The sequence below is a fragment of the Protopterus annectens genome, chromosome 4.part0 (genome assembly GCF_019279795.1).
Source record: "Protopterus annectens isolate FY-2018-M chromosome 4.part0, PAN1.0, whole genome shotgun sequence".
NCBI classification, from domain to species: domain Eukaryota; kingdom Metazoa; phylum Chordata; order Ceratodontiformes; family Protopteridae; genus Protopterus; species Protopterus annectens.
The window spans coordinates 638,549,443-638,561,770 of record NC_056733.1 but is presented as its reverse complement, the minus strand read 5'-3'; the positions used below and the strand labels follow the sequence as shown (position 1 = coordinate 638,561,770).

Sequence of the window (12,328 nt, the reverse complement as noted above, 5' to 3'; positions counted from 1 at the left end):
CAAATCATTGAGGATTGAAGCCGCTAAATAATAATGACAGGCATTTGACGTTATGACTTCCTACCCATTGAAAATTGAATGCTACTGTAAAACACGCTACTCTGTCAACTTTCTAAGTTCATAAAAGCAATATTTAAAAAACTATTTTGGCTTTGTCCAGATTTCTTGTATTAAGAGGTTGAGGTATGAATCACAGTAATAATTGTCTAGCTTCACCAAGGACATTTCCCTACTAATACCATATACACATGTCAAAAAACTACCCTTGTCATTATAAGCATTGCTATAATACTATCATTACTTAACTTAACCCTGGATCTTGACAACAGAAATCACAACTTTCAAGAAGGGGAACAATAAGATACTGCTTGCTCCCCTCATGGAGGAAGAAGTGAGGCCATAATGGCAGTACAGCTGTTTAATGAGCCATGATGATCACCACTGCTGCAGCACGTGGACAGGCAAAGAGAAAAATGTCCCCATGAAGTTGAGTGCACTTCCCTCATGGCACCAATGCACACCCACCTGGATAATATAAGCCCAGCATGTCAATATGTCAGCCTTGGATTTCTCATTCGTCTACTCTAATCAGGGTGCATTCACACCAAAACACAGAGGAAAAAAGCCTCCACAACAGGAAAAATCCTCATTCGTCTACTCTAATCAGGGTGCATTCACACCAAAACACAGAGGAAAAAAGCCTCCACAACAGGAAAAATACTGACACCAAGGATGATTAGATCTCCAAAATTTATTCTGGTACCTCGGCCTTTCGCCTTCAAGGAATAGTGCAAAGAATAAAACCACATCCATTTATACCCCAGATACAAAGCACTAATGAGTTAATTAACCAATTACATAATCAATTATTTCAACAGGGAAATGAAGAACACACAATAAATGTGCAAAATGCACTGTATGAATGCAATGAGTTTCATAAAAACATTAATAAATACTCTAGAAATTTCCCAAAAATTCCTTTACAAAGTGTAATTACTATCCAAATTCATGCCCCTGGGAAATAGAGAATGAAAATTAATAATCAATCTGCATTATGAATGTCTAGAGAAATTATTTTTTTGAAAAAGGGTGATTGTGAGGTGGAGTTCAGGGAAGAGTTAAAACAGGCACTGGGGGGCAGGGAAGAGTTACCGAATAGCTGGGTAACTACAGCAGAGATGGTAAGGGAGACAGCTAGAAAGGTGCTTGGTGTGACATCTAGACAGAGGAAGGAGGACAAGGAGACCTGGTGGTGGAATGAGGAAGTACAGGAGAGTATACAGAGGAAGAGGCTGGTGAAGAAGTGGGATTGTCAGAGAGATAAAGAAAGTAGACAGGAGTATAAGGAGATGAGGAGCATGGCAAAGAGAGAGGTGGCGAAGGCTTAGGATAAGGCATATGGAGAGTTGTATGAAAGGTTGGACACTAAAGAGGGAGAAAAGGACCTGTACCGATTGGCTAAACAGAGGGATCGAGCTGGGAAAGATGTGCACCAGGTAAGGATGATAAAGAATAGTGAGGGAAACATACTCACAAGCGAGGAGAGTGTGTTGAGCAGATGGAGAGAGTACTTTGAGGGGCTGATGAATAAAGAGAATGAGAGAGAGAGAAGGTTGGATGATGTGGGGATAGTGAAACAGATTAGCAAGGAGAAAGTATGGACAGCTATGAAGAGGATGAAGAATGGAAAGGCTGTTGGTCCAGATGGCATACCAGTTGAAGCATGTAGGTGCTTAGGAGAAATGACAGTGGAGTTTTTAACCAGATTGTTTAATGAAATCTTGAAAAGTCAGAGGATGCCTGAGGAGTGGAGAAAAAGTGTTTTGGTACCTATTTTTAAGAATAAGGGTGATGTGCAGAGTTGTAGTAACTACAGAGGGATAAAACTGATCAGTCACAGCTTGAAGTTATGGGAAAGAGTAGTGGAAGCTAGGTTAAGAAAGGAGGTGATGATTACCAATCAGCAGTATGGTTTCATGCCGGGAAAGAGCACTACAGATGCGATGTTTGCTCTGAGTGTGTTGATAGAGAAATTTAGAGAGGGTCAGAAGGAGTTGCATTGTGTTTTTGTGGACTTGGAGAAAGCATATGATAGGGTGCCTAGAGAGGAGATGTGGTATTGTATGAGGAAGTCCAGAGTGGCAGAGAAGTATGTAAGAGTGGTACAGGATATGTACGAGGGTAGTGTGATATTGGTGAAATATGGAGTGGTAGTGACAGATCCATTTAAGGTGGAGGTGGGATTACATCAAGGATCAGCTCTGAGCCCTTTCTTATTTGCAATGGTGATGGACAGGTTGACAGACGAGATCAGACAGGAGGCCCCATGGACTATGATGTTTGCAGATGACATTGTGATCTGTAGTGAGAGTAGGGACCAGGTTGAGGAGACCCTGGAGAGGTGGAGATATGCTCTAGAGAGGAGAGGAATGAAGGTCAGCAGGACTAAGACAGAATGTGTGTGTGTGAATGAGAGGGAGGATAGAGGAATGGTGAGGATGCAGGGAGTACAGTTGGCGAAGGTGGATGAGTTTAAGTGCTTGGGATCAACATTTCAGAGTAATGGTGAGTGTGGAAGGAAGGTGAAGAAGAGAGTACAGGCAGGGTGGAATGGGTGGAGAAGAATGTCAGGAGTGATTTGTGACAGACGGGTACCAGTAAGAGTGAAAGGGAAGGTCTACAAGAGGGTAGTGAGACCAGCTATGTTGTATGGGTTGGAGACAGTGGAACTGACAAAAAGGCAGGAGTCAGAGCTGGAAGTGGCAGAGTTAAAGATGTTAAGATTTGCACTGGGTGTGACAAGGATGGACAGGATTAGGAATCAGTATATTAGAGGGTCAGCTCAGGTTGGACGCTTTGGAGACAAAGTCAGAGAGGCGAGATCACTTTGGTTTGGACATGTGCTGAGGAGGGATGATGGGTATATTGAGAAAAGGATGCTAAGAATGGAGCTGCCAGGTAAGAGGGAAAGAGGAAGGCCTAAGATAAGGTTTATGGACGTGGTGAGAAATGACATGCAGGTGGTTGGTGTGACAGAGCAATATGCAGAGGACAGGAAGAAATGGAAACAGATGATCCGCTGTGGCGACCCCTAATGGGAACAGCCGAAAGAGAAGAAGAGATCTTATTTTTTTGTTACTAGATATTCAACATTTTCCCCTATGTTGGAAAAAATTGTTAAACAAGTTTGGGATGTTATTCATGAAGATGCTGGAGTGGGCTTTCTTTTTCCAAAACATATCACCTTTTCTTGTGGCAGATACAGTAACTTAAAGGAATTATTGAATATCACTAGTTCTAAAAGGGAGGTGGGAACAGAGTGGGAGCTTATTAGTGTGGTAAGTGTTCTGTACGGGAACAAGTAAGAAATCTGAATGGAATTAAAAGTAATGGAAAGTTATATTCAGCAACAAAATATTATAATTGTAATTCTTGCGGCATCATTTATATCATTGGGTGTGGATGTGATACTGACCTTGAGTTAAAGTTTCAACTATTTGCAGACAACATTTTATTGAATTTAAAAAGAAGATAATAACACTCTAAAAGAGCTAAGGAAAGCAACAAAACAGTTTAAGAAGATTTCTGGACTACCTTCTTCATCTTCTTCTTTCAGCTTTTTCCCGGTTAGGGGTCGTCACAGCGGATCACTTGTCCGCTCATGAATGGCAGAAGAGTTTTACGGTGTTGAGTTGTCAGCCGGGAAGCCCATCCTTCCACAGAAGGCACACACGCACTCACGCCTAGGGCCAATTTAGAGTGACCAATCCACCTACAGCATGTCTTTGGGATGTGGGAGGAAACCGGAGCCCCCTGAGGAAACCCACGCGACCACAAGGAGGACATGCAGACTCCACACAGAAGGCACCCCAGCTGAGGATCGAACCGGAGAACCTCTTGCTGTGAGGTGACAATGCTAACCCCTGCACCACTGTGGCTGCCCATTTCTAGACTATCATTTAATGAAAATAAAACCAATATGTTCCCAATAAATACGAACAAAGAAGCATTAAATTAAAAAAATATCATAAATATCTATCTAGAAATGATGCAGTCAAATACTTAGGAGTTAAAATTACAAATGACATAGATACAACAGTACAACTAAACTATATTGGATAATATCAAACAATTCAATACAAAAATGGAATAAGCTATTTTTTATCATGGAGGAAAGACTATATATAATTAAAATTATTATATTCCCAAAAATTCTGTATTTTATACAAGCTTGCTCATCACCTCCACCTAAATCATATTTAAAACAATTTGAAGGGTTAATAAAAATTCTTATGGTACCCTAAAAAACCTAGAGTTGCCCTAAGACATCATTTTGACAAATGAGAAGAAGGTGAAATAGGCTTACCACATTTAGAAGGATATATACAATTGTCAGCTTTAAAAACAGTTTCTCTATGGTTAAACAAAGAATATACTTCCAAATGGAAACTAGTGCATGAAAAAAACTGGTTAAAAACCACTCATGATATAATAAACATATGGAAATAGTACCGAATAACTTACTTTGGTTACTGAAGGAATATATGGCAACAGGAAACACAAAAATATAAATTCTAAATCAGTACCTTAAAGTCTTTTTTGCACTTTGTAAACAAAAATCCGGATACAAAAGCATGGTCTTTTTTCATATTCCCAATAGCATATACACAAAATAATATTATAACTCAGGACTCAGCAGCAGTTAAAACACTTAGTAAAAATGGTCTAATTTACTGGCATCAATTGATAAACACTAAGTACTAATGATAGAGCAAATTATTAGTGAGTTCAGCCTTGAAAATAACATGTGGTTAACACTGCAGGGATTAAGACAAACAGTTTTAAACCAACAGGCAATAATGCAGAAGTCTGTTAGGGACAAGGTTCCCAAATTCATACAACAGATAACACTGATGGAATTTCCCACAAATGGTAAAGGAATTGTATCAGTATTGTACAAAGTAGTTAAAGAAACAAGAGCTCATAATAAACAAAATATATGGAAATACTATGAAACAGTTAATGGTAAAATGCCAGATAATAAAGATAAAAAATGAATTATTATTTCTCCAAAACTAATATTATCACTATATTGGCAACTTTTCACATTGCAATTTATACATAGAATATACTTACCACACAAATTAGAACTAACATATAATAAAGAAAATAGATGTTGGAGGTGTAAATGCCATTTACTTAAACACTATTTGGAAAGTATTAACTATTTGTTACAAGCACAGTTCACTGATAATTTTCAACTTACAAAATCTCTAGTTTTGTTGAAAACAGCTGTGCAGTCTTGTGTTCCAAGGCAAAAATATGCAATTTTGTGGACTCTCCTTGCTATTGCAAGGAAAAATGTTACGCAGAACTGGAAAGCTGTAACTCCTCCCAATTTTAAACATTTCAAGAATGAGGTTTTATCAGTCTCGCAGTTGGAATTCAAAACAATCAAGGAAAGAACAGAACAACCTACTTCCATAAGCACTACCTGGCAGAAACTAAATCAAGTGCTGGAAACAGAAGGCTGTAATAAATTATAATCTTATTCAAAGATACATTCAAGAAAACAAAGTTTTTCAAGTACAGACATCCTATGTAAATAGTTGGCTTTGTAATGTTTGTTTTTGAAATTGTTTCTCCAATTTAAGCTTTGACTATGTAAATATTTATTTGATATACATACTCTATATATGTTTATGAAAATCAATAAAAATGTATTCAGTAAAAAAAAAGACTTCTAAGGAAAAGCAATGAGCTTGAGCTCTTCCATATCCAACATCAATAAAAATCTGTAACATATCATAACTAACTACACAACAACCTCCATGTCCTCAGTAGTCTACAAGGCATATTTAAACAAAATGGAGTCCCTCCCATGGAATCACATACTTATCTTTGAGGAATGCATCTATCCTTCTATTAACAGGGAAAACTATGCTACCATAAAGAAGTATGCACAGCACTTCCTAGATTTCACAGATATCATCTCCTTAGTCCAACTAGCTCCCATCAAATATTGGATCTAGTCTGCGCAAATATAACTCTATATGCTCTACATCTATAATTAGCCTACCACTGGTTAAATCCAGACCCTGTTCACTAATATTCACCTCAAGGGTGAAAGCTGGTCTACTATCAAACCCTTCTGTCTTTAGAGATTATTCAATGGTAAATCTATTACAGCTAGATGAAGACCTGATGAAATGTAAGCATCCTTCTCAACCTCAGTGATCCAGTCTCACCATTCATAGGTTCATAGGTTGGTACTAGGCTATCAGCCCTAGGGCCTATACAAGCCTAGCCATAACAATTCCCTGGCTCTTTCTTCCCACACTATTTACTTCCCTGGACCCCTGTCTAGCAGGGTGACTGACGTGATCCCCGGGGTAAATTTCCTTTCTCCCATCCAATCGTCAAGGTTCCTTTTGAAGAGGGCCAAAGAGGCACTCTGCTTGACATATATGGGCAATCTATTCCAGAGTCTGGGGAGTCCCTGGGTCCGGAACATATCCCTCCAGCATGTTTTGTTTATTGCGATGACAAGGTTTAGATCTCTGAGGGATTGGGATTTCTTTAAGTGTAGCATGTCCAACAGCTCTGGGTTTGACATGGCCTTGTATGTTAAGCAGAGATCGCCTCTGAGTAGACGATATGCGACAGAGTATAGCTGGAGTTTTTTTAGGCGATCAGCGTAGGGCATCTGCTTTAGGCCTGTGATTCTTCTAGTGAGGTATTTCTGCAACCTTTCCAGTTGTTGCAGATGTCTTGAGAGGTACATACCAAACGGGGCACTGTATTCTATAATGGACATTCCTGGGCAGTTTCTAATCTCACCTACATGATTGTACTTTGGCATTGGTCCCCATCAGACACAAATACAATGTTACTTTTAGGAACAAACCCTTATGGTGGAATCGTAGTAAAAAAAAGCTACACACAAAAAGAAGAAACTTATTTCTGTAAAAATAAAACTAAATACCCCTGCCTCTAAAATGAACTCAGTAAATAAAACAAAAATGTATAAGCAAAAATCCAATCCTCCAAAGACATATATGAACTGAATATTGCCTCCTATGTAATGGATGGCCACAAAGCCTTTTCAGCTATGTCAAAAGTCTTAGAACCATACACAGCACTGTTCTGAAGTAATACAAAATAGTGACACATACTTAACCCCACAGGGCAAAACCAACATATTAGATGATAAACGTTTAGTTCAGACTTTACATCCTTTTCCCCCCACCCATTAACATGCCCGCACACTCTGATTACCTTGCAAGTCCTAAAAGCAATCTCCAAGGCTAAGAAAACTAACTCCATGTGTCCAGATAGCAGGCTAACCTGCTTTTTTATCAGCACTAAGCAGAGTTTTACAGTCTAACCAGTAAGCCTAGTGAGCCTCTACTGGATTCCTACATAAAGTGGGTGAACTGGTGTACTTGGCCCACTCCACAAAGGATTACTAACCACCGACCCTGGTAACAAAAGACTTAAGAGCCTAACCAGCCTTAAATATAAAAGAGGATGGATTGCACCATTACAGAACTTAATAACAAAGACATTAGCAGTCTACTGTTCCCTTGACCAAAATCACTCTGGGCTCATTAAAGGTAGATCCTGTCTCCTAAACTTACTGGATTTTTTGAACAAGTCACCAATGCACTAGATGCATGCAATCCAGTAAGCAATGCTTATCGTGAAGGCCTCTGACATCACCCCACATTTTGTTTATTATCAACAGGCTGATCAAACTAAATGTAAACCCTTATGTAACCCACTAGACAGGGTTCTGTCAGTAAGCCAGTTTGCTATTAGTGTAGTGGGGGCGCACTTGCATCAAAAAAGGTCATTACTAATGGCATCGGTCAGGAATCGGTCCTTGGGTCACTTCTCATTGGTATTTACTTCTCTCATGTCAAAGACCAGTGGCTGACTAAGTCTAAAGATGGCTGTAAACTCAGAGATATTATAAACTCTCCCACTGACTCCCTTATTCTCTATGAGGGTCAACCATGCACAAATAAATAATGCCAGGGCCACAGTCATAAACCAAATACCAAGAAATGTAGTATAGTGTCCTTTGGCAAACATGGGCACCCATACACCAACCACATAGATGACACCCCTTTGAAAACTAACACAGTTATTCAGGACCTGGGTAATTCATTTCACAATAAAGTACTATTTGTCTATCATTTATTAACTACCATTATGAAATCCAGCTAAATAGCCATACCTTCTAGATTAGATAATTTGCAAGGAGGACCTTAAGGAATCCAGTTCTAGGTAACCTCCTACATATCTGCAAAACAAACGCCACCCTAAACACCCACTGAAAGGGATTAAGATTCTACCACAGCATAAATAGGACCTGCTGGTGAGATGCTTCTCCAAATAATCCCTCTTCTATGGAATAGACTTCTTTTAGATGTAAAGCAAATTGGCTCCTATTTCCCATTTACATGCAACCTGGACAACAGGATGAGAAACCATTAATCCACCCCAGGTACAGCCCCTCAAACCTTCATTTAAAGGGGAAGAAATTAGGCAGCATTTATTCTGTGTTGCAAGGTACTGATGAAATGGAATCTTGTGGCTAGGTTACAAACAATCTGCTGATCATCAGCCTAGTATGAACCAATTAATTTCTCTACTAATTCTGCCTATTCTTTCTGAGGTTTTATCAGCCCTGACCTATTACATAACCCAGGTATCCAACCTCAGCCATGCCAACCTTGAATTCCAGAGCACTGACAGTGAGCATGGCCTGCCTCACAGAGTCAAACACTGCCTAAACCTTTGGGAGATGAGAGTCCCAGTTATCGGACTTGAATAACTGCTTCTTCCAAAGAAGCTGCTGCACAAGTTTGGTGGGGTCTTAAGACTCTGTCCATTAATCTTTGGAAAGTGGATGAAGCACAACAGAGACCAAAGGGCAGGATGGTATATTGAAAGAGACTGTCCACTGCGGAGAAGGCAGTCTTTCTCCTAGCCTCTTTGGTTAGGGAGATCTGCTAGTACGCTTTGGTTAGGTCGAGGATAATGAGGAATCTGGCTTGGTCCGGCTGTTCCACCAGTTCATCTATCCCAAGCGTAGCGTTATCTGTCAAAATGGATATGCTGTTTAACTTACGAAGGTCAGTACAAAATCAGATAGTGCCAAAGCAGAATGGTACTAACACAATGGACCATTCCACTCTTATGAAAACTTCTGTAGTTCTCATCCATCTTCCACTGTGCCAATAAGACTTCCATTCTTGACAAGGCCAGCCTCCAGAAAGGAATAGTCAGTCAGTTTAATGAGCCGAAATGAAGACCCAAGAATCTACATATAGTAAAAGGTAAACTAGCACAGCTGCTTAACCTACCCATAGTTAATCATGGGTATTCCTCTATCTTACAGTACGGTGTGCCAGGATCAATTCATTGTACATCCACAGTAGGTTACTGGTTCTTTTACCAACCAGATTCTTAACACACCCAACAGAAAATAATGGCAATTGAAAATAATGGCAATTTGGAACTTTAAAATCATAAAGTTTAAGCATATTTATTTATTTCCTTCTTTGCATACAGGTACATGAACTGGTCCATGGACCCTTTTCAGCAGTGAAACAGTCTAGAGACTCAATAATGCACATACAGTGATACAGTTCAATAAGAACATATGGGAGGTTAGACAGGAAATCCCTCCCAAAACAATATCATGTCATGGGTATAACAATATTTATAACTCGGAAAGTTCTTTACAAGTCAGAATACATTAAATATGAAATACAACACTGACCACAAGTCACAAACATCTAGGGTGATGGAAACATACATCAAATAAAATCAAAAATATATTAAGTAACACAAAGCATTATTTGCCTATCAACACAATAGTTTCATTTCAGCAACACAATACTACAGCCTGATAGAATTAGACCAGAAATTATCAAAGTGCAAATAAAAAAATGAGTATGGAAGTAAGCAACCCTTCATTGCAGACAAAATCTAGTGCTCTGATACCTCCTCTGGAAAATAAGGAATTACCAGCAGCAGCACAATCACTGCATGCTTTGCAAGACCCCCCCCCCCCCAAACAAAGTAAATAAAATCACACCAGGTAAAAATAATGGCCTATCTCTGTGGTGATCTATGACTTACTATTAAGGGGAGTGGCAACAAAGAGATATGAAGCAATAAGGTGGGCTTAACAGTGGCCAGAAAGTAAGCTCAGATGAGGAAAAACATGTAAAAAAAGATAAAATGCAAAATCAGTACTTCTGTGTGTTCTTTTTATATGATTTTCCAACTATAGTACCTGTGTTATGGGAATAGCACACAATGTCACTCCACACCCCACTGCAAACTTGTGCCAGATGCCATATCTTGAGACCGATGGAATCCTGCAGGTTCCATACAAACTTGCTGAATTCTGTCTGCAAGCAATCAAGAAGTGTTAATCAGACTATTACAAGAAACGAGTTATGCATTGGTGTGTCAAACAACCATGTCAAAAACTATCACTTCTATTTTTTATTCTAATCACAATGCTGGACAACACTTAAATTAACCCAGTTTTAATGCCATCAGTGGCCACAGACTATGACACCACTAACCTGAATTAAAGTAACAAACAGAAAATTTGTCCCCTCCCTTGGTGTATGTGTGTGTGTGTGTGGTTCCTGTTCCAAAAATTGTGAAATCTGAGACAACACAGCAAGCACATACAGTGGGACAAAACTTAAAATCTGAAGTATGAAATAATTTAAAAATTTCCCCACTGCTTGTTCCTGCCCCAATGGCATATATGGTCATTTCGAGCATGGCATATCTTAGATGCTGAACATGAAGGATAGATAGATCCAAAACATACTTTTGCTTTCTAACTGCTGTTCATGTTTTTCCTCTTTCTATTACACTGTTAGCATAAATCTGATTTCAATACTCAACAAAAACTGGCCAGATTTTAAGTGCAGATACAAGTTTATAGAGACAGTATCCTAAAGAAGTCTGACTATACAAAATCCAGGAAAAGGAGTAACAACACACAGATCCTAGATACATAGCATCCAATGTTTATTTGGGTACAGGTTCCATTTTTATTTTTTTAACAATATCATCAATCTTTGATCCACTAAATTAACCTTCCGTTGTAATGGTGAAGTCTGTTTTCCTGTTACAACTCCTGTCTGGATTTTTTCTTTCTATGACCAACTGTCTATAAAATACACGTCACACCAATAAAATACAGAAATCATAAAGGTATTCTCAAAAATGAAAGAAACCATCTGAACAACACAGCTGCCTTCTACAAGGAGCTAAACAGTCAGAATCCCCAGCACTGGCCAATAATTTCTGGGGGAGAGATTACTAGGTAGTGTGCTTTGAAAAGGGCACAAACAGCTTTGAAAAACACATTTTAATCACCTTCACAAAGGCAGCAGAGGTAAAGGAGTGTATGTAGGATATGCCTTAACCAGGATTAGGGATATTCCTTCTGTAACTCTGTGTATATTATCAAATGTCCTTTGCCACCAACCCACCCACAACACAAATTTGCAAGCTGTTAACTGCTGCTTGTTAAAATGGCCACAGTACTGATAACATTTTTCATCAGTATTTCTATCATACTTGATGCAATCGGACTTATGGCTACCAAAATAATGGAAAATGCAAAGCAGCAGCACATAAAATGCACAGTATATAAAAAGAAAAAGAAAATGATGGAGGTATATCTATGGAAGCCACAGTTTTCAGAACGACAAAGCTGTATGGGAAAGCCTATTACATAATGCTCAGGAAAAATGAAGAGCTGTTTATGCTGCTTCACAAATGTTTACTACATAAAGAGGGTTTTAAGAAGTATTATTGTTCTCAACAAGTTTCACAAAGATGATTACACATAACCAAGTAATGTTCTTATATCTCTAACTGCAAGCCACATATACCTGAAGAATTAACAACAAACCCACATAGATTCAATAATAATGCTGTGCTTAGAGCTTACAGCTCTAATTGACAGTGAACTGACTTCCTTCTTTTTTTTATGTTCATAGGAGATTACTAGGCTAACGGCCCTAGAGCCCTTACAAGCCTAGCCATATTAATCCCAAGTTGCCCCATCTGTTATTAAGTGAAATGTATTTTGCAGAACTAGTCTATGGTCAACACCAACTCCCCCTGTCCAAGAGGGACATGGGTGCCACCCGTGGGGTGAATTTGCAGTCTCCCATCCATCTGTCAAGGTTGCATTTGAATAGGGTCAGTGAGGATCTCTGCTTCACATGAACTGGACGTTTGTTCCAGAGGAGCAGCAGTCTCTGGGAGACATACT

General features: G+C 39.1%; 2 protein-coding genes across 6 annotated transcripts in view; one reads left to right on the top strand and one right to left on the bottom strand.

Moving 5' to 3' along the window:
* B3GNT4 (UDP-GlcNAc:betaGal beta-1,3-N-acetylglucosaminyltransferase 4) overlaps positions 1 to 12,328 on the top strand; it is a 1,341,192-nt gene that overhangs the window by 1,045,938 nt on the left and 282,926 nt on the right. The window lies entirely within an intron of this gene.
* The window catches only part of DIABLO (diablo IAP-binding mitochondrial protein), a 239,251-nt gene that overhangs the window by 220,678 nt on the left and 6,245 nt on the right, over positions 1 to 12,328 (bottom strand). For both annotated transcript variants that reach the window (XM_044068602.1, XM_044068601.1), the window contains exon 2: positions 10,313 to 10,430. In XM_044068602.1, coding sequence (XP_043924537.1) covers positions 10,313 to 10,430 — 118 coding nt within the window. The remainder of the gene's footprint in view (positions 1 to 10,312; positions 10,431 to 12,328) is intronic.